The 23,599-nt window shown below is 35.0% G+C and overlaps 1 protein-coding gene across 11 annotated transcripts in view; it reads right to left on the minus strand.

The window, feature by feature from the left end:
• LOC100250341 (golgin candidate 5) overlaps positions 1-23,599 on the minus strand; it is a 100,319-nt gene that overhangs the window by 50,867 nt on the left and 25,853 nt on the right. For 9 of the 11 annotated variants that reach the window (XM_019226133.2, XM_002267314.4, XM_010664652.3 and 6 more), the window contains 12 exons: positions 20,438-20,722; positions 20,280-20,339; positions 20,081-20,164; positions 19,877-19,942; positions 19,684-19,782; positions 19,382-19,600; positions 18,647-18,761; positions 18,331-18,551; positions 18,067-18,126; positions 17,874-17,987; positions 13,171-13,245; positions 12,742-13,080 (listed from right to left, as the gene is read on the minus strand). In XM_019226133.2, the coding sequence (XP_019081678.1) occupies positions 13,045-13,080; positions 13,171-13,245; positions 17,874-17,987; positions 18,067-18,126; positions 18,331-18,551; positions 18,647-18,761; positions 19,382-19,600; positions 19,684-19,782; positions 19,877-19,942; positions 20,081-20,164; positions 20,280-20,339; positions 20,438-20,722 (1,434 nt within the window). In that variant the 3' untranslated portion in view covers positions 12,742-13,044. Of the gene's footprint in view, positions 1-12,741; positions 13,081-13,164; positions 13,246-17,873; positions 17,988-18,066; positions 18,127-18,330; positions 18,552-18,646; positions 18,762-19,381; positions 19,601-19,683; positions 19,783-19,876; positions 19,943-20,080; positions 20,165-20,279; positions 20,340-20,437; positions 20,723-23,599 lie in introns of those variants that run through there. The other 2 variants (XM_019226134.1, XM_059733843.1) reach the window with 2 other exon arrangements.

Consider the following 23,599-nt stretch of genomic DNA (forward strand, 5'->3'; position numbering starts at 1 on the left):
CACCAACTGTATCAAAATGTTGGCGAAAATCCATACTTAAAGTAGCACCCAGAAGCTTCTGCAAATATCATAATAAGAAAAAAGAAGAGGATCAAAACCTTACTCGTACCAAATATTTTGAATCCAAAGGAAGCCTTGCAAAGCCTTCGAATGAGGGGAGTTATTTATAAGCATGCAATGCAATGCATGCAAGCTGCTTACAAGATTTAAAAGCCACGAGGGGAATCTACCTAAAGCTGGTCAGTTGGATGGAAATAACGGTGAGAGACCAACTGATATGGGAGAGCCATTGAAATGGTGTCCTTTTAATTCTCTATGTCATGTGGAATAAAGCCGGCAAGACTAGCTTTAGAAAACGATAACATGTCCATGGAAGAAAATAATGGTCCAAAAATGCTGAAAATGACCTCTAGTTAATGAGACAAGGTCAAGTCAACAATTTAGGAAGATGGCAAGGAATCCAATATTAAGCTTGCTCTACTTTTTAAAATCCCTCCACTTATAACACACCCAAATGCAAATTGGCTTCCTTTTTTTCCATTTACTAGAATGAATTCTTAAAACAAATCCATGAGTGTTTCTCCTTGTAAGAAGAAGAAAACCTCTTAAAAGCAATTAAAGAAACACCATGACATGATTGATCAACGTAAAAGATACTTAAAAATGCATGTTTATCTTTACAATCTACAGAATATCAGAAAGTATTCCCTCTCATTCAACTCAATTTGATGATACCCTCTCAAATTCACATTACATTTATCATTGAACGTTAACAGTATACAAATATCATAAATTTTTTATAAGAAAAAGGAGGAAACATGACACATGAATGCTTTAAAAAGAGAAGTATTCCAAAAATGACACTCAAAATTAATTCTCTAAAAATACTCTTATGCCCCAAAAGGGTTATGAAAAGTATAGTAAAAGGAAAAGTGAAAGGGAAGAATGTTAAGGAGGAAAAAAATATATAAATTACATTTTTAAATAATTTTGGTAATATTTTATTTTGCTTAATATTTTTATGATAAATTAAATAGAGAATTTGGGTTCTTTTGGCTATGTTTGGTTCTCGAAAAATTTGACAATGGTAGAATGCACAAAGATATATGAACAAGATGAGAATGGTGTGAATCAAAAATGACCAGACATCCTTTATACTTGTCTAGATTAAATCTTACAAGCTTTGTATGTATTAACAACGAGTTATTGGATGAAATTAAGATCATCTAGACCTCCTATTTATATGCAAAGTGCTTCATCATTTATCATTAATTGATCTTCATCTAATATTTCTGGTTTCCCAAAATCTAGATGGAGACCTTAAATAAATCCTAGCATCTGTGGACTAGGTTTCTTTTTGGATCCATATACCAAGTGTTACTTGTTGTCTATATATTCTATTTGACTTTTTTAAGTGTGTAGATTATTCAGCCAAGGGAACAACGTGCAATCTAGATTCAACCAAGGGAAAAACGTGCTAAGGCCCACTTATTAATAAGTCTATAGGCAGTTAAGCCAATGTTGAATGGGTTAACCGCATGAGAAGATTTGGAGGTGAACTATTCCAATTTAAAATAATTTTTGGTTTCATATATATTTTGAGCAAAAATTTTCAACTGCTCGATCTTTTTGCAATAAAGTAAGCAATTTTCTACAAATATTTAAATAGAGGGACTAGTTCATCAATGAAATATTTGGTTAAAAAAAAATGTTCTTTGTTTCATTAGAAATGTCGTTTCCCCTCAGTGCCAAATCATTAATTTTCCTCCCAATTTTTTTTACCTAACTCCCTCTCTAAGTCTACGCTCTCTCAAGGGATAAAAATCAGCCTTTGAATCTCAAATATTTTATAAGAAAAAGGAGGAAACATGACACATGAATGCCTTCGAAAGAGAAATTTTTCAAAAATGATACTCAAAATTAATTCTCTGAAAATGCTCTTAGGCCTGAAGGATAATGAAAAGTAGAAGGAAAAGTGAAAGAGAAGAATGGTGAGGAAAAAAAATGTATTAATTTGAATTTTTAAATAATTTTGGTAATATTCTATTTTTCTTCATATTATTATGATAAACCAAATAGGGAATTTGGGTTCTTTAAGGTATGTTTGGTTCTTGAAAAATTTTGCACACCATTGACAATGGTAGAACGCAAAAGGTACATGAACAAAATGAGGATGGTGTCGATAAAAAATGACCAGATGTCCTTTATACTTGTCTAGATTAAACCTCCCAAACTTTATATGTTTTAACGAGTTGTTGGATGAAATTAAGATCAGCTAGAACTCCTAGTTATATGGAAAGTGCCTCAGCCTAATATTTCTGGTTTCCCAAAATCTAGATAAAGACCTTAAATAAATTTTCGCTTCGTGTGGACTAGGTTTCTTCATGTACCAAGTCTTACTACTTGTATATATATTCTATTTGACTTTTGAGCGTGTAGACTATTCAGCCAAGGGAACAACGTGCAATCTAGCTATCATTCACCCAAAGGAAAAACGTGCTAGGACCCACTTATTAACAAGTCTATAGCAGCCATTCTTGAATGGCTTACTTGTTCCCTCAACCCCATGAGAGGATTCGGATGTTTGAACTATTGAAATTTGAAATTATTTTTTGGTTTCATATATATTTTGAGTAAAAATTTCCAAGAGCTCTTTTAGCATTGATTTTTAAACAATTTTCAACTACTTAAATTGAGGGACTGGTTCATCAATGAGCTTTTTTGCGGTTGCTTTTTTTTTTTTTTTATGATTTTTTGCAATTTCATTTAAACTCTTATTTTACTTTACTTTTGGGCATGCAGATTGGGTTTGCTCTTGGAAAATGATATAATTTAGAAATCATTCAGCCTAGGGAACAACATGCAAGACTAATATTTATATTGCATTAATTTCTAAGAAATTTTCTCCAAGCATTTAGATAAAGATTTATGGGGTAGGAGCTTTGACAAACATTGTTGTTGTACTTCTTCTTCTTCTTCTACTTTTCTACGTCTCATTGACTCACGTAAACAAGCTTGACCGGATACTTCCATTTAACTCTTCCATAATCAAGAGGATGCCTTCCTTTTCCACAGATTATCATAAATAACTCCTCTTGTTCAAAGGCTTTGAAAGCCTTCCTTTGGATTCAAAGTATTTGGTAATGTTTTATTCTCTTCTTTTTAGATATTATAATATTTGCAGAAGTTTGTGGGTGCTCCTTCAGGCATGGATTTTTTTTAGATATTATAATATACAGTTGGTGCTCCTTCAGGATTCTTGTGCTACTTAAAGATTCTTGTGCTAATGAACTTGTTATGATATTCACTGATTTTAGTGGGTGAGCCTTGAATAAACTTTTTTCCAACATTCTGATGCTGTATTTGGCCTCTTTATGTGTTTAAAGTGAACTGATATTATTATGATGTTATGATGTTTGCATATTTTTGTGGGTGAACGTCTAGATATGAGTTTTCTCCAAATCAAGGTATTTCATTAATGTGGATTCCCAAGAATGATAAAAATGTTGATTCAAAATTCTGATTTCTTTTCTTTTCCTACATTCTTAGCCACCAAACAGAGGTAGATGAGGTAAATATTTAACTACTTGGAGGAAAATTAAGTCTGAGATCTCACGCTCTTGCTGCAGACAGAAAGCATCAAATTAAGGCTTTGAATGTTCTAGTACAAACAAAGCTTAAGCTTCATGCCTTTAAGTTGGTATCTGATGATTAACCTTCCATTTTCTGGATTTTTTTTTTCTCCTATGTGCCCTGCAGGATACATATATTTCCTTTCAAGAAAGGAAGCAAGAGGGCAGTATAAGTACACAATCACTAATGTCTGTTCAAAGGGAAGATTTTGAACACACGGGACTGAAACAGCTCGCTGATGTTGACTGGTACAACCATTTTCCTACATGCAAAATTTCAATATATATATTAGAGAATAAGCAATGGGATCGATCGATGAGACCTTTACCTAAAAGTTTAAAGAAAATTGGATAACTGAATCTGTGAGGCTTAGGATTTGTGCTTGATTAATTACATATAGAAATCGATCTAAAGTGAAGTAATATTACGAGTTTTCTAATATGACCTAAAACTCCTATAAGAAAATGGTGAATTCTGCCCGAGCATGCATCTTGAAGGTGTCTTAGCATTGACAAGATTTTCTAGATGAATTAACTGCTGTATTTATCAAAGGGTAGATTAGATATGAGGATTCATTTATCACTTCTCATTGCAGGACAAATGATCATCACCTCCGGGCAGTTGCTGCGAGCCTGGTTCAGGGAGCATACAATTTAGAATTTGATCGCCAGGATTCCCAAGATCCCCAAGGCCGTTGGTGGCACCTCTTTCATTTTGAGTTAAAAGATAAGCTCATAGATGATAAAGATTCGTCCATCTACGGTGTCGTGTATGAAATCAAGCGCACATACCCTAACCATTTGCCAAAATCTACCCCAAAGTTTGTTATTGCCTTTCGTGGCACAATCCTCAGCACCAAGAGCCGGGACATGAAGTTGAATATGAAGGTCTTCGCTGGTAAACTTCACAAGGACAAGCCCCGCTTTAAACACGCGCTGGAAGCTGTCAAAGCAGTTGTTCGAGAAGCCTGGCCTGCAAATATTTGGTTAGTAGGCCATTCCCTGGGGGCAGCCATTGCGATGCTGGTTGGAAAATCCATGGCCCAGGAGGGTAAGAATCTCACAACTTTCCTTTTTAATCCACCTTTCTTGAGGTATTCCCTCTCAAAGATTATCAAAAATCCAACTTTAAAGGATGGAATCCTCTCGACAAAGAATGTTATCAAAGCTGGGATCTCTTTTGTTGGGGGTGATCATCTGTGGCAGGAACTATATGACCAATTTAATGCATTGTCTTATTGGATCCCCAACCTGTTTGTGAACCAAGACGATCCTCTTTGCTCAGGGTATATAGACCATTTTAGAAATAGGAAGATCGAAGATGAGATACTTTCAATAAGGAGTGCAATAAAAGCTGCATTTGTGAAGGATCCACAACTACCCATATATCTACTTCCTAAGGCATATCTAACTATTAGCAAGATCTCATCCTCAACTCTTCAAGCTCATGGACTAAAACAATGGTGGTACCAAATGTCTATAGGGCCAGGCTTTGCAAATTCATCAACAAAGGTATTGATAGATGATGCCATCCTCGTGGGTGAACCCTGAGCACACTCCAAGTATTGATGGATTAATCGTGTACTTTAACCATATAATCCATAAAGTAACAGATGCCAAGTGAAAGGGTGCAACCTTTTACCTAGTCTATTCAAGCTGTTGAAACCTTTGATTTATTGTCTCATGCATAAATTTAGTTCTGCTCATGGTATGTGAACTAATAATTAGTGCAATTTCAAACTTTTACTTTTCTTGCAATTGTATACGTATATACATGTTGGAAAATGTTTGAAGTTCCTAATTGGTATATGTTTATGTATATTTTTTTGTTCCTAATTAGTATATGTTTGCAAAGAATAATATTGTAGAGATTTTTTTTTATATTAATATGTCATTGTCGTATTAGATTTCTTTATAGAATCAAAAAATTTATCAAAAGTATCACTATAAATATTTTAGGTCGTGAGGGGAAAAAGTCATGAGATGGAAATAGGTTTATGAAGATTATACATAGTAAATAGAGATATAAAGAAGAATGAGTGACACCCTGTGAAATGAGGAGACACATAGTTCATTATGTAGATGCAAGAAGTGAAACATGGGATGTTTTGGGGTTTAATAGTTATATCTAGTTATGTCATCTGTAATATTCTTTATAATACAATGGAATAATCTCTCTAATTCATGGATGTAGACATAGCTAGTCAAACTATGCACATTAAAATCTCATGTGTATTTGTGTATGAATTGTTTATCTTGGTTAATCAAACCATGCATGTTAAAATCTCACATATATTTGTGTATGAATTGTTTGTCTTTGTATTCTTCCATTAACATATTTGCATTAAAGCTTTGATTATATTGTCATAACAAAGCGATATTAGAGCTTATTTCTTAGACCTAGAATAACAACAAAATTTAAGGTTGAGAAATTTAATTGAAAAAACAATTTCAATTTATGTCACATTAAGATACATGCCTTGTTAGTTCAATAAGGATTATTCAAAGTGCTAAAAGGTAGAGAGGTTTTATCAACAACAACGTCTGATGAAGAGAATAATGAACTTATGGAGAAAATGCACAATGCTATTCTATTATGCTTGGGTAATGAGGTACTTGGAAAGTTACAGTTGAAGTTAGAAAGTCTATACATGACTAAGTCTCTTATAATTCACTTATATTTGAAGAAGTTGGTGTTCACTCCCCAAATGAAAGAAGGTACATCCATCAAAGACCACATTTATGAATTTTAATTATAGATTTGAGGAATACTGATGTTAGAATTGATGATGAAAAAACTAAGTCATAATTTTAAAGTGTTCCCTACCAAATTCTTATGAGCACTTTGTGGATATCATGATGTATGGTAAAAATTCGCTCTCTACATAAAGGATGTTAAGGTCGCCCGGAACTTAGAGAAGTTAAAAAAATCGTCTTTGAGAGTGGAGAAAAAAGCTTATGTAAAGGTTTAGTGGCTAAAGAGAGAATATGGAAGAAAAATAATGGCAAAAAAGTTTGATCTTAATCTAAATCAAAGTTCAAGATAAATAACAAGTGTTCAATAACAATAAGAAAGAGCACTATGTGAGAAATTGTTCGGAACATAAAAGAAAATGAAGAAAGAAAGCTTGTAATTTTGGTTATGCAATAATTGTAGAAGAAAATTTGAATATTGCATATGTCATTTCAGTTATGGTTAGTAACTCAAGTGATGAGCGGATCCCCAACTCAAGGTGTTATTATCATATGCCTCCCAATAAGGATTAGTTTGGTGCCTACAAACTTACAAATGGTGAAAATATTCTTATGGGAAACAATGTAGCTTATTAGGCTGTCAGGACAAATATAATTCAAATTAAGATGCATGGTGGCATTGTAAGGACATTAATTTATGTAAGGCATGTTTCAGAGTTTAATAAAAAATTTATTTCTCTAGGAATGCTTGACTCTAATTGATACACAAATAAATCCAGGAGTAGAGTTATTAGAATCTCAAAGGGTGCTCTTAATGTGATAAAATGACAAAAAATTAATGATCTTTATACATTGTAGGATAGCACGGTTACAAGTACAGTTGCCATTTTAACCTCTAAATTAATTTCAAAGACTACTAGATTATGGATATGCCACTTGGGCATATGAAAAATGGGGGTTGGCAACTTTGAGCAAACGAGGTTTGCTTAATGAATAGAAAATGGGACAACTAGATTTTTGTGAGAATTATGTGTTTGGGAAACAATGAATTTAGGTTATATGCCCTAGTATTAATTAGGGATGCTAATATCATATCAACCTAACGATTATGCCCCATGTAATGATTTGATCTAACAAAATGGTTATGCCTTGGTATGAGGATCTAAGCATAACAAAATGATTATGCCCTAATGTGCTCTAATAACTCCCAATGAATTGTTGTGCTCCATTTGGGCAAAATTTATATTTTATAAACTCAAACCAATCTAAGTAACATCAACATGGGGGCTATGAAGCATGATGTATGATGCCATTGCTTCACAATGATCTTAAGACTTAGGATGAAATGTTAACTAAGGATAAGAGGAAAAGAAAATAATAGAAACTAGGCTTAAAACCCCAATAAGCAACCTCATGCGTCTTACGTATACATAACGTGTAAAAGATAAGCAAACTCTAAGGTCATACAATACACAAACACTCCCCGATACACTTCATGATATACTTTTCTTTTTTTCTTTGTTTTTTCTTTTTCTTTTTGTTTTCTTTCTTCTTCTTCTTCTTTTTTTCCTTTCTTCTTTTTTCTTTTGTATCACATCACTAAATTAAGAAAATAAAGCACAAAAACTTAAAATAGAATGGTACTACTAGTATGACAAAATAGGTGAAGCATATCAATCTAAAATAAAAGTGTATCACCCAACCATGAGAAGGAAATACTAAAATATGAACAAACCATGGAGTCCACAACCAAGGAGGTCTCACCTATATATGAGTACACATAAAAAAGCCCCTTAATCCCTAAGGTACAAAAATAAGTGAATTAAGGTGATGAAAAATAGATTGTGTGAAAAGGCTTAATTGGCTAGCAAGGGGCAACTCAAAATATGGGGTGTACCATGAGGAGAGTGCATGAAATGATGGTCACCCCATCTTTTGACCACAACCTTAAACATAGTACTCTTAAGTTAATCAACATTGGTTAGTTCTAACAATCGTTTTCCATCTAAATCCATTAATCATATTGTCCTTCGTCAAGCCATGCATCTTCATTATCACATAAGGTTGCCCTAAATACTTTGTTTGCAACTAAAGAGCTTATACTAAACTACATTCAACTAACGTCAAGCCATCTCCTTCTTAACATATAGGCTCCATTTTAGGTTCATTCTCCTCAATTGTTGCTTAAACAGCTTGCCATTAGGTAAAAGAGGATAGGAGGTGTTGTGTAATTCTTGGGTGGATAAGCTAAAGTGCTATGCAAAGATATCCACAACCTTCAACAATCCACTCATTGAGTAGTGTATTTAATTCTTGTCTCTAAGCATAGAGGGGCCCTAAAAAAGAGTGCTAGCATTCCGGATAAAAGTTTGAGTTCTCATGGGAGTGATCATCATGTGAAAACACTGATTATTGCATCAATATAAATCTAACATTTTGCTCTATATTTTACTAGAATACTTTACATACTCTCCTTTATAAGGCTTTTTTGCACAAATAATATAGTTTTTTAAAATATTTAAAAAATTGTTCTGTCAAAAATAATTCTAAAACTATTGTGTAAAACACAACTAATTAAATTAAGCAAAATATTCAAAAGGTGGTTGAATTAGGTTTTTAAAACTTTTTCAAAAAGCATACTTAAGTAAATCAATGAAGTACAATGAATATAAAGAAATATAAATAAAGATAGAAAGATACAAACTCGATTTTTATAATGGTTCGACAATTCCTACCTATGTCCACTCTCCTCAAACTCCTTCCGAGTAAAGGTTCCACTAGATCAAGGCTTCAAAACCAAGCTTCAAACTCTTACACTAAATTTACCTACTCTAATGGGCACATAAAAATTTCTTCAAGTTCAAAACCAACTTAAAGCTTTTAAACACTTGAACTTTCTCTAATAAATAGATGTTTAATCTCACTCAACCTAGCACAATTAATGCTTGAATAAAAGAGGAGTTAGGTTGAATACAAAAAGGTACACTAGAGGAGATTTGCAAGTAAGTAATCAATACACAAAGATTTGAGAGCTTTGAAAAAGAGAAAATGGTAGATAAGGAATTCAATGCAAATGTTTTCTTATCAATAAATGCATAAAAGTTCCTTATTTATAGGTTTCTAACCTCGAATACCCAAAAAAACAAAAACTAGCCTTGACTGACCACGTCAAGCTCCAATTTCACTTGTTCATTAGTTGTTAGTGTGAAACCAAGGTTTGGTTAATCTTGATTTTGATGATAACAAAACAAGGTTTAGAACTAATGATCATATTTCAAGTGTGATTAGGCAAGACGATTTCCAAAGTGGCAATCACAAAGACAAATCAAGCCAAAGAGAAATCATGAAGAAGAAGACCACCTCAAAGAGAAGAGTTTTTCAAGACCAAAGCTTCATAAGATCTCTTTGTAAGGTTGTTGGTGCACTAGGACTTTCTTGCATTTCATTCTTTATTTATGCACCAAAATCATCCAAGAGTAATATTGTTGTAAATATCTTAAGAATTGGATGATTTCATGTTTTCAACCAATACCTTGTGTTAAATGATTTTCAAACTTGTGTTAAAAGGTTTTAAGTTGAAAAAGGTTGGGTGTTGAGCCAAAAAATGGCTCAATCGGTTCAACCGGTCGAGGACTGGTTGAGGGAGGCCAAAAAGTTTCTCTCTCTCCCAGTGGCCTTCTCTTCCCGGTCAAGGTTGAACCTCAACCGTTTGAGGTCCGGTCGAGGTCTGGTTGAGGTCCGGTTGAGGCCCAACAGTCATTTTCCAAGCATTAAGTGCTAACGGCTAGTCAACCAGTTGAACCCCCAACGGCTAGTTTGGCTTTTTTCTTCTATAAAAAGGCTCCAATCTTCATTGTTTCATGAGCTTAACCTTCCAAAATCATTCTTGATTATATTTGAGCCTTGGAAGAGTGTTTTTTTAGTGCACCGTTGTTTCATAACTTGCATATCTTTAGTGCACCATTCAATCCTAGTTCTTCTTGTATCTTTAAGCTTAAAAGTTCTTGTATTAGGATTTTGTGAGATCCAATCTTTGTATTTCTTTGAGAGAAATTTTCTCAAGTGAGAGTATCACTTGAGAGGTTGTTCAAGAGTAGGATAACTCTTGAGAAGTGTAAAGGGTGCTTGGAGCCAAAAGTCCAAGAGGGTGAACCATAATCCAATTGTAAAGAGATTGGAAGCTTGGTTGAAGCTTCAAGATAGTGGAACCCTCACTCGGTTAGGTGGTTGAGGAGAGTGAACGTAGGCAAGAAAGTACCAAACCACTATAAACTCTCGTGTTTGCACTCTCTCTTCCCTAACTCTTTTAAATTATATGCAATTGTATTTATTTTGTTTATTATATACTTGCATATAATTGTCTCTTATTTTTGCATAGTTTAAATTTGTGAAAAATAGATCACCACCCTATTCACCCCCCCCCCCCCCCCCCCCCCCTCTAGGGTGATTACCATAAGTTGGATTACCCTCAAATTCCTAACAGTTAGGTAATAAACACACAATAGGTGACCATTTGTCATTTTTAAAGTTCGACTGAACCTTGACCGAGAAAATGGTAGCCTAGATCTAGAATACAAGCTCTATAAAAGAGAGAGAAAAATTCTTACACCTTGGACCAAACCTCAACTAGGAAATGGTGACCCATTCCTAACTGATCAAGCCAATTTAGGTCTTCCCTTAATCGGTTGGAACTTTTAGGCTCAAAATCAATCTTTTTATTTCCAAAGGCTTTCTAACACTTAGATATTGTCTTTAGGAAACTATGTAGCTCAATTATAAAGGGTTTTGTCTAAGGTTTTTTAATTTTAACTTAGTTTCAAGAGAGATAAGAATAATTAGGCTCAACTTTATGAAAACTAAGTATAGAGAAATGCATAAAAATAAAATAAAAATAAAAATAAAAACATGTTTAGAACCTAGGTACACCCAAGATATTCGTTTTACAAAGGTTATCCTAGTCTTGAAGGATCTTCACACATCCAAAGCTTCACATTTCTTGAATTTCCTTGAGCAAGCATGTCCTTTTTTTTATTTTTAAGTTATATACTAGCTTGATTTAAAATGATTAGTGCACTTAACTATATTTTGTTCTCATCAAAACTAAATTAGGAAAACTCTCAAGCTAACATACCATATTTTTGGATTTCATGTGTAAGTCATCTTTTGAAAATACAAGTTTATTGTAAAAGGTGAATTCATCTTTTCAAAAGACAAATTCAATATAAAAAGTGAATGCATCTTCTGAAAACATGAGTTCAATATGAATATAAAACAATCGATCAAAAAATCCCACTGAGTGCAATTATCTAAAGATTTTAGGAGGTCAAAGTGTGCCCCTACAAAGTAAAGACATCACAAGGATGGCATCTTGATTCAATTGAACATATGATTGTGTTTATGTACAATATCACTTACATATGATTTCAATTGTGTATAGCATTACTTCATACCAATACAAGTATCTTTGTTTATTTCCATTTGTGTATTATTCCTTAAGGCTATTTTTGGTTCTTCAAGAATACAAAGAAGAGAAAATAGAGAGGAAAAGTGGAAGGAAATGAAATAATAAAAAATCAAAAAAATAAATAAAATAAGGTTCTTAGAGAAAAAAATTGAAAATTAAAACAAATATGAAAAACGATATTCAACATCAATACTTCATAATTATCATTACAATAATATTTCTAAATTTATTTCTTTACTTTAATTTACAATTGAAATTACTTTTTTTAAAAAAATCAAGTGAAGCACATATTTACTCTGATGCACTCATATTTACTAAACAAAATTAAAATGCAAATAAAGTTTTCATACCATTCATCCTCAAACAACTTATCTTTAACATAATTCTTCATTTTAAATAAAACCCACAACGGTGGGTCTGGAAATGCTTCATTTTAAATCCATTGGTTTCAATACACGAAAATTTGTATTGTAAGATATCCTAAAAATCTGCACATTTCAAAATCAAAACTAAAACACTACACTATTGGTGGCACCCAATCTTCATGTTTTCTCATAGAAACGGTCTTATCATTGCATAAAAATGGTCATCTGGTAGCTCAAAGAGGTGCCAATGTTATCATACTTGAATATCCCCATCCAAGTATATCATCTCGCTATACACCACAAACTGATTCATAAAAAATTGCATATGAATCAACCAATTATACAAGAGACAGTAGCAAAATCATAAAAAATAGTGACAAAAAGTTATGATAAAACTGTCGTGAGAGGGAGCTTGGAACATAAGTTATTGTGTGTAATAATAATTTTTGGATTGCATGTATATGATCCTAGAAAACAAAAGGTTTTGATGTTCTCAAATATTGGGTTTCTAGAGAAAGGATCATAGACTGAAAGTCTAGATCAAATGTCAGCATGGAAAGAAAGTCACATACCATGCAGTCATAACTCGTCCTGAATGAGATCTTCTTGTTTAATTATTAAACCAATGGGAAAACTCAGTCTTTCAAGCTTAAGAATGCCAAAACCTTAAAGAGATTCATGCTATACAATATTATAGTACAACATAAAGTTTGACAAATGTGTTTCTGATAAGGCCGCTGCCGATCTCTTTGAAGAGGAAAAAAGGCGATCTCTGAATGATGTATGGTAGAAAACACTCTTGAGATAGCAATTTACAGCATATACTAGAAAAGTATACCATCAAAATATCATGACTTGCTGGAATAGGCCAGAGTGAGGAGTAGACTTATCAGATGGTGACTGTTGATGAACTTGCTTTCTGAATCTGTTACACAACATTGACTGAGATGAATATATGACATAAAAGAACAATATGAATATGAAGGAATAATGGTGCTAGAGCAGAGTATTAGACCTGATTCACAAGCAGGTTTATCTGCTCTCTATACATTTCTTTCAAGTCCACAATATCAGCACGGAGTTCTTCCAGCTGCACAAATATAACCACTTTCAAATGTCGAGGCTTGATAGAAAAGAAAAAACGCCATTTTGATTCCATTGTTCACAAAGAAGGTAGAAGGAATTAAAAATATTTCTTTTTCTCTCTCTGCTCCACTTAAGTTGTCAGCATGTGATTTCTTGATTACCAAGCATCCTGTTCCATAAAACACACTTCGTCCCATTTCATCTGTATAAAGTTTTACTTTAAGCTCCCATCGACAGATAAAACAAAGGAAAAGAAATGAGAACTTAGGAATCTCATTACGGGATGGGGTTGGATTGGCTGTTGTAAGATTCAGAAAGGTTGCTTTTATTTTACCACAATTTATTGGCAATTAGACAAAGCACAAATTTTGGGAACTCTCTCCACCTTAGCCACCCAACTCTCTTTCAATAATGAATATCCTCATCAATTTAACCCTCATTTGTTGTACTCTCTCTCTCTCTCCCTGGCTGACTCCATGCCCTATAAAAATATTCCATCCATATCCAAATAGAATAATTCACAAGACTGCCCACGTCAATGTGGCAAACTATGAGTGTGGCTGATAAGGCACAAGCCAAGGGACTGTTGGATTAAACCAGAGACCACCATGCTTCAGAAGCCAAAGCCCATGCTACCTCTCCTTTGCTAACCCTAGCCTAATGTCACAGGATGCTTCAAATGACCCTCCCCATGGGCTTATATAGGAGGAGGGAAGCTTCTGGAGACTCCTGGAGCCATCTACACTAAGCCATTGGTGGGAAGAGTGTGGAAGGTTCTAGAAATGTCTAGAGATGTCCACACATCTCTACACTATGGTGGAAGGCATGGGAGGAGTCCAAGGCTTTCTAGAGAGTTCTAGGAATCTCTTGTATGTTCTTGTACATAGGGTTGTACATAGAATAGGGTAGGATGTTCTAGAATATTCTTGATTTGTAAGGAACCCTCCAAGGTTCTAGAGAGTTCCCTTGGTGCCTATAAATAGGTGAGGGCCTCATTTGGCCAAGGCACCACCCAAATCACTTCCTAACCAAGCAAGTGAGCATCCAAGCACTTGTAAAGGCTTCTTGAGATAATAAAGCTTCCATTCTTTAAGGAGTTGCCTACCAAGCTTCTTAAGCTTTTGAGTTGCAAGTGTCTTAGCCTAGCAAGCTAAGCATTGGGGAGCAAGGCTGACTTAGCAAGATCAAGCGTCTTGGCTTGTCTAAGTGCCGCACGAGCTTAGTGAACGACTAAGTCTGTGACACTAAGCAGTCATTTCCATGGCAGCTCCCACTCTAGCTTTAGGTAGTCCTTTTCTCTAGCTTTTGACAAGGTTCCTCTCTATACTCCAGGTAGCCTTCTCCGTGAGAAGCTCTTTCTGTGAGTCAACTGATTTCAATACCCTATGTTATGAACTTCATCATTATGACAAACCCTTTTAGAACTACAGAAATGCACAAATCAAAGCCCTAGAATTTTTTAGGATCATAGTAACACCAGAAATGAAACAAGTTAATGAAGGATTTCCACATAGTTGTCACATCATAACCAAGTTTCTATGGAACCTGTGTCTTACAAGTGGGTAACCCATGAAGCCCAACTATTTGCTTATAGCATAATTTGGCTACATGTGAGGCATCAGTTGTTTTGCAATGAGGGATAAAATGTGTCGTCTTAAAAAACTTATCAACCACAACAAAAATGGAATCATGTCCTAGAGCTGTTTTCAACAATCCAAGGTTAAAATCCACACTAAGGTCTCTCCGAAGGGTGTGTGGTATAGGCAAAGGTGTGTACAACCCAGTGTTTCTCTTCTTTACCTTAGCCAGCCGACAAGTTCAACATTGCAACACAATTTTAGCAATATCTCTTTCCAAGGAAGACTGATAAAACTTATCCTCCACCAAGTGACCAGCTAGACCTCTGCTATACAACTCCTAAATCAAGAAATCTTGAATAGAAGAACAAGGAATGCATGCTTTGTACCCTCTAAAAAAGTAGTCAACACAGATGATAAAATCAATGTGACCATCTTGAATTTCTTGATAGATGACACCAAAATCAGAATAAGTAAGATTACTCGTCCTTCATCTTATCAAATCTAACCGCATGACCACTCAATCTATAAACAGGCTACTACTTGACTAACGCCTTCAACAACTTTATTCTCAGTTCTTGCATGATGGTGGAGAACAAATGTGTTTTGTTGAAGAAACTACATCCACCTAGCCTGTTTAGGTGTTAACTTTAATTGAAAACTGAGATACCTTAATGGTTGATGGTCAATGTATAACATAATCTCTTGAGATAATAGATAATACCTCCAATGACCAAGTGCTCACACAACAGTACAGAACTCTTTATCATAAGTGGAATATCTTTGCTTACCTCATTGAGTTTCTCACTAAAGTATGCTACTGGACAACTTTCTTGACTGAAGATACCAGCTATGCCAACACTTGATGCATCGCATGTTGCCTCAAAAACTTTTGAAAAAATCGAATGGCTTAAGACAGGTGATTTAGCTATTTTGCATTTTATCTCCTCAAACCTTACTTTATTCCAATGAAACTCCCTTTTTATCATGCTATCAATAATGAAAGTCATTATAATACAAAATTCCTTAATAAATTGCTTATAAATGAGACCATGGAAAAGGTTTTCTTGAAATCCTTGTCTTACAAAAGGGGATTCACAAATACACCCTTCATCTTCTTACCTTCCAAGCAAAACAATTTTTTGATAGCCAAGCAAAAATATTATCTATAATTTTATTTTATTTTTGGGTAGGTGCAAAAATATTATCTATAATTAAACCCATCATTAGTATTATTTGGTTGTATTGTTTAGAAAACCTAACATTAGTATTATCTATAATTAAACCCATAGATGTCTAGGAAATCAATCCTCTACTTGAAACTACCTTTTCAAATTAATATTTTTATTTCAACATGTTTATTCTATCATTGTATCCCAATATTTGGTTGTACAACAAATCTAGAGCCTAAACCTGCACCCCGTGCCTGTACACGACTCCATGTAACATAGCCCACAAGAATCTAGCACATAAAAATATTACAGAGCTGAAGAGAAAAGACAAGAAAGCAATAAATGGTCTGCTGATTCTAGATTCCACTTTCATATCATGCATCAATTAGGAATCACCAATTCCTAGAGACCAAAAAGGAAATCTAAGATGGGAGAGAAGCTCTACTCATAAACTTTGCCTGGAAGGAACCCTCCACTCTCCCAACCTACAAGATGAAGAAGTGGCTGAATTGTGAAGAAACCACCTTCTATCCACCTTTATATAGGTTATAAAGAGGAGACACCATAAAGATGAGTTCAAGGGAGGTCAACTCCTGAAGTCCCTGATCCCACAAAATCCTGCAGAAGATGTCGATCCAGACCACCCTATTCTCAAATCTAGATAGATAACAAACTTCTTGCATTGGCATCCTTGCTTATACAAATGGAATGGGGCAAGCCACCTGAAGAGGAATGTCCCCACAGTTTCATTTCTACCAAAATTTTATATCCAAACCATTTCCCATCATAATCTTACAGAGATGCCCTTACACAGCCACAACCACAACCACAACCACAAAGTCCTGAAACCTTAAAAAGGCCATTCCATTTCTCATCCATGCCATAATCCTTTAACTTTTTAACTTGGCTGAAATCACCATCCTCCATGATCTAATTTTTCCCCCAATCTTGACGACCATTCCCTTCTAAGGGTACCAGGCACCATAATCTAATTCTTCCTCCCAATCTTGACATCCATTCCCAATCAAACCCAATAATGCATCCACTAATGTCCACATTATTGCAGCCACCTTTCTCTTATCTCATAAGGTAAACAACAGAACACCACCTTATGTGATTGCACACCTTCACATCTGTATTTGCACAGAACACCTGGGAAACCACTATTTTATTTTTATTTCTTAATTTTTTTTATGGGTAAAAAGAAGCAATTTATAAAAGAGAAACACCAAAAGAAGCGTTCGAAAGTACACAATAAGTATACAAAGAAATGCTTAAAGGCGTCACAAAAAACAAAGAGGGACAACAAAAAACAACCCCCCTTAACCCCAACCCAACCAGTCCACAAAGTCCACAATGGAAAGAAGACGAGGAACTATAACACATTTATTAACCATAACAACACAATCTAGAGTCTTATCTTTGTGACATAAATCCATGCTAAAATCAGCTAAAAGAAGCAGGAGTACCAGTTTTAATCTAGGGGCAAACGGTGTTGGCGGATTACTGCCATCGCTGCAATTTAGTTTTTTAGGAGAGAATCAAGAAGATCTTCAAAGATTCATGTGGTAATGACCAAAGCATCATTTTGGACACCCAGTTATTAGGAAATGCATTAATATCACATATGTAGGATTAGAAGCATGATACTTTCTGGTAAGAACTAATATAATCCTCCAAAATGAGGACAAATGGATGCTTGACAAGAAACAGGAAGGCTGACCATCTTTCATTCATCTAATATGATGGACATACCTCAATATTATAGCAGAGTAATGTAAGAACTTATATCAACAAGTGGCCCCATCCAATATAACTAATAACCTTCTTTCTAAAATTTTATTTTCCACTAAAAAGGCAAATCAAAGTGGAAATATATGTACCTCCTCATCACGTTCACCCATTAGCTCTAATGCAGAAGAATGCCTCCGTCTTAGTGCTTCTAGCTCTGCCCGGATGCCAGGCAGAAAGGCAGCTTCTGCCCTCAATTTCTCACACTGTAGCCAATGCAAAGGATTCTCAAGCTAAAATAAGATGAGATGTCATAAATCAATGTGAAAACAGATGAAAATTCACCTGCTCTGTCATTTGAACTAACTCCTCAGCAAGAGAGTCACGGATGGCTTCCATGGATGCCTGAAGTGAACAAGAAAATTGTTAGTCAATGAAAGCCATATAAAGGGATGAATGATGAAAATGTGCACAGGACTTTAAGCCCCCATAATGATTGAGGTTATTGAATGCAGCACCACAGAATATGAATTTCTACCATATGCAATGGAACATCATATGGCACCAACTGCTGGCTAAATAGGAAAGAATTCAGAAAATAACACATACCAAACGAGACATGTATGAGGCAAGTTCACCCTCCTTCTGACGGATGGCAGCTTCAAAAGCACTAGGTGTCATGCTCTTCATATAGTATGGACTCATGGTTGCCTCTCCAAGGTTTCTCCGTTCAGATAAACTGTCAGATGGGTCTAAAGAGGCTTGCAGAAAATAGCTTTCCTCCATGCTGCCTACACTGCTAGCACTTGAAAGTTTGCGAGTCAAGTTTCCTACACAGAGTTTATAAAAATTAGAAAAAGAAAAAAGAAACAGGAGTAAAAATACAATATGAACAGTAAGAGACATAAGTCTAAGCATCCCTTACCATTTTCAAAACCAGAACTCTGCTTTTTGTTTGGAGTTTGATTGGATACAGCAGAAGACTGAAGACGAGCTGTCCTTTCCAAATCCAAACGTGTATTTTTCTCCCGTTCAAGTTCCTGACAAGAAGAGGAGCTTAATTTAGGAAACTTGAAAGTGGTTCTGGTTATTTATAATAAAAATACAAGAGGCACTCTACTATTTAGACAAAGCTATCTGACAGAAGCATACATAAAATCTATGCACCCATCTAGTCCTAAAACAGTAAGCAGCAGAAAAATTTTACAAAACTTCTTAGATCCACAACTTTTCTCAAGCCACCACACACAAGGAAAAGAAGAAAAAGAAGAAGAAGAAGAGAGGAAGAGGGGGGGATTCGGCAAACTGGAAATGAGAGAAACTTCAAGAGAGAGGAGGAGGTAAAGATTTTCAAAATGAGCAACCAAAGTTTCAATCTGTAAAACACGGCTGCTCATTACCTTAGAAAAATATAATAATCTGCACTCTAATCAAACCTCAGAAATCTCAGACACAGAAGATTTCATTTTGTTGAAAGCATAACGACTCAATATGCCTACCAAAAAATTACAATAAATATCCAACTTAATATGTACTGCAAAAAGCATGTCGATTTTCAGGGTTTTCTGAACAGGTATTTTACCTGTGCTGGGCAACCATGCAACATAATCAACATTGGTCAATAGACTTATATAAGTTACATGGAAACCACAATCAATACCTGCTGCAAGAGTTCCCTGTGTGCCAGCGCATCTTGTAACTCTTGCTTGTGTTTCTTCCTGAGTTCCCTGATTTCTTCTTCTAGCTGGTTTGCACGGCCTTCATGAGTGTCAGCTTCCTCTTTTGCCGCTAGATACTCCTGCCTATTTTCAGCTGCTCTCTGTCTCTCCTTTTCTAGAGACCTACTCAGCTGTGTCTGTTCTGCTCTAAGACATGAAATCTGCGCATCTTACTAGTGTGAGTCAATATTCATATAACAAATCCATAACTAGCATCTGTAATCCACAGAGGAATTGGAATCACCTGTGCTTCAAGGACATTTACTCTAGATAAGGTTTGCGACAAGCGTTCATTTACAGATCTCTCTTTTTCCTCAGCAGTTGCAGCTTTAGCCTCCGCCTCCTGTAGTTATAGTAAAAAAAGAATTCAGAATTGTAAAGCATGCTGACAATTTCTAAAATACAAAAATTGTAGGTAGCAAACTATTTAAACAAACCTGTAGTCGAGAGTTCAGAGATCTCTCAACAGCAGCCCAAGCTTCTGCTCTTCTGGCTGTTGTCTCCTGTTACCAGTAGAAGATAACAGTTGATTGTGAGATCCAAGCATATGTGCATATGTCACAACATATCAACGAGCCAATGAGCAAAGTGTACTCAAAAGTTTCATCAAGTCTTTAAATAAATAGGAAACAAAGCTCAACCTGCATAGCTTCAATCTGCCTCAAAAGAGGCCTAGTAGATTCAGGAACTTGAGTGATCAACTCCTCACACCGACGTTCACTAGCCTGAATAGCAACAATAGCCATATTAGAGAATATCTCAAATATCCATGGAAACAACCGCTAAAATAAAATAAATGAAAAGCTCAGTTGAACCACAATAAGAGGAAGTCTGCTTTACTTGATAACGCTTTTGAAGATCCTCAATGTCTCTGCGGAACCTGTCCTCTCTAAACACAGCCTGCAATATCAAAAGAAAACAACAAAATAAAATAAATGACAATTAATCAGACAGGTCCACTTCATTAAACCCATGAGCTCAATTCTTAAAACAAAAACCTGCTGCTCTGTTCTACTTAGCGTTTGCCTTAGTTCTTCAAGGGCCTGAACCAGCATGGCTTCACGTTCCTCAGCTTCTCTTAGACGAATTTCTAGTTCAGTTCTGGCTTCACTGTTAGCCCGTGCCTCAGCTAATGCTTCAGCTTCCTTGGCTGCAGTCAAAGCATTAGTATAGTATTCTTTTTGAGCTGCAAGCTCTGCCTGGTGTTTTTCAATTGTTTCTTGCAGCAATTTCTCAGTTGCTGCCTTGTCCCTCTTAATACTCTCCACCTTATTCTCTTCCACCTGGAAGTCATTCAACCAAAACACATACCATTGAAACAAGAAGCTCTCCAGAAAAGATAACAGGGAACAGAAATGTGGATATTTCAAATTAGACAGACACACACATACACACACACAGCAAGAGAGCGAGCAAGAGAGGGAGAGAGGGAGAGAGAGAGAGAGAGAGAGAGAGATAACTAGATGATCAAACAGAAGAATACTTAGTAAGCAGGAAAAAAATATCATCCCTCAGAAATGTGGATATTTCTAATTAGACAGACAGACACACAGAAAGAGAGAAAGAGAGAGAGTGTCAGAAACTAGACGATCCAACAGAAGAATATTTAGGAAGCAGGAAAAAAAATATCATCCCTCGTATATATTTGAATTGGGATTGAATGTGAGATAGAATAAAGAATGAAATTAAAAACAAAAAAGCAAACAAATAAATTTTGTCAAGGGGGAAACAAGCCAAGCACAACATAACAACCCCACCCCAAACAAAATACAGTGATAATATGGCTTTACTTCTTTCGCATTTGAGGATGACATTCATAACTTCATGCACTCACAACAATATCTCACCACAAAATACTCTGACAAAAAATAATATTGCCTTTTCAGAAGCTGGCAATAATATTCACTAAGCTTCCAGCAACATCTGATGTAAATCAAACTAAAGCCTATAAAATCCAGACCTATAAAACAGCTGGCCAGCTGGAAACATTCTCATCCGTTTCTTCAGTACACATCAAAATATCTAGTCACAATGTACAGACTGTATATGATAAAAGCCAAGGGTAGAGGATGGCATAAATAAGCGATATTTAGCCACAAACAAAAAAAAATATATATATTGCTTGTATGATAAAGACATCTAGGCTTAGAAGGTATTTGTTTTTTTAACTTTTTGCTAAAAGTAATTTGCTTTTAAACTTTAGGTAGTTGTTTTTTCACTTTTTCTTAACTTATTTCTTATATTTTTTTTACTAAATAGAAAAAGTTAAAATATTTGGCTCTTTCTAAATGCTAAAAGTGAACTACCATAACTGCAATGAACCTATTAATTTTTTTTACTTCGTGATACTTAATAGAAATACAATATTAAAAAAATAAACAACTTAATACTCAACACCATTAAGCATTATTTAGTCTTAAATTCTATTTAGAATTAAATAAAATAAAAAAAACAAGCACCACCTTAGTCAGTAAAATCATTCCAAAAACTCTAACCAAAGACTCCACCCCAAACCCAGGAGATTAAACTCTTACCAAAGACTCCACCCCCAACCCAGGAGATTTCTTGTGAAAGAGGGGCATTCTATACCCAATACAAATACAGGATAAGTCAGGCAAGTGATCCAGAGAAATGCAGAAAAATCAAGCAATGCTCTAAAAATCTGGAAACCCAACCAAGAGGAACTTTGCTACTCCAAGCATCCTAAACACATTGACCCATTTTCCACAAGTTGGATAGCTTTTCAGAGAATAGATTGATTCTGGATAGTTTACAATGTCTAGAAAATCGATATCTCTGTGATACCTCTGACAAAAAACATCACAGTTCTCATGATTCACAAACCATCTACAGTTATTTGTGAATTATTCAGCATATCTATTTGTTGACCTCAGAAAATGCTTCCTATAAGAAAGAACTAGAACATGCCTCCATGTCTAGGAATAAATCAATAAGGCACCAAATGTTCTTCCTTTGCTCAACAATCTGATAAATTTTATGTCATCTAGCCACTCCAAGACACTAGAAGGTTACTTACAATCATATTCCTCCTCAATCTGTTACCGTCTTTTATTTCTCTCTCAAATGCACAGAATTTCAATGATAGCATAATTAAAATTTTCCTGGTCTCAGTTGAGAAAAAGAAAATCTTAATTATGTCATCTTTCTCTCTCCCTTTTGCTAATACATAGCAGAACAAGAACAAAAAACAGAAATAGGAACAAATGTCATACTAAGGAGTATATCCATTAAAATGATCAAGGGCCTCAAAATCATTCAGGCATAAAAAATGGTATACAAGAAACCATCTCATAAATTGCCAGAAAAAATAGACACATCTGGCTAGAAATCTTTACTGAGCAATTGTAACCCTCATGTGTGATTCAACTACACATGCCATACATGTGAAACTCATAACCAAGTGTTTTCTTTGACATTGAGTACCCCTTGTATCCAAGATATTCAAGTATTAGGGATATAATCAAAGATTGCAGTGAGAGGATCAAATTCATCAACCCTTGTCCTTGCAGTGGGCAGACTTCAACATGTGTAGGTTAGCCTTTTTGTTGACCTAAGTATGAACAAACCATTCTCTTATGAGTTCTTAGAATGGAAAACTTAGCAATGTGACTTTTACAGTTGGAGATATTAGAGGATGGAAACTTCTGTCAGTCCCTCAGATCAGTCAACATGAATGTGAAATTTCTATCTACAAGTGAAGCTATACTGTAGGAGCTCTTCAATTCAATGTTATTATTACTTAGCATTGACAAGTTTTGAGTTAACTAATGTCAGGAGTCTTCTCTATTTTTTTTTTCCTTCCAATTTCACCCCATTCTCATCCTTTTTATATACTTTCAAAAATTACTGGGAGGTCATAGCTAGACTATGTGTTTGCATCCACAAATTTTCAAAAAAATGAAAGAGTAGAAATAGATGGAGTTCTGGAGAATTATGAGACATGTGGACTTTCAGGAAGTTTCAGCAAGACATTTTGAAGGGGAATGGATTTGTGAGAGAGTTTTAGGTAGTTGTCTTATAGTTAAAACTATGAAAGCTACTTTAAGTATCTTAAACTAATGAAAAAAGTGTGATAGACCCATTAAGGATGGGAAGGAGAGAAAAGTGGGTGTTTGTTTTCTTTTTAGTATAGATGATTT

The sequence above is a fragment of the Vitis vinifera genome, chromosome 16, assembly GCF_030704535.1.
Source record: "Vitis vinifera cultivar Pinot Noir 40024 chromosome 16, ASM3070453v1".
In the NCBI taxonomy this organism is placed as follows: domain Eukaryota; kingdom Viridiplantae; phylum Streptophyta; class Magnoliopsida; order Vitales; family Vitaceae; genus Vitis; species Vitis vinifera.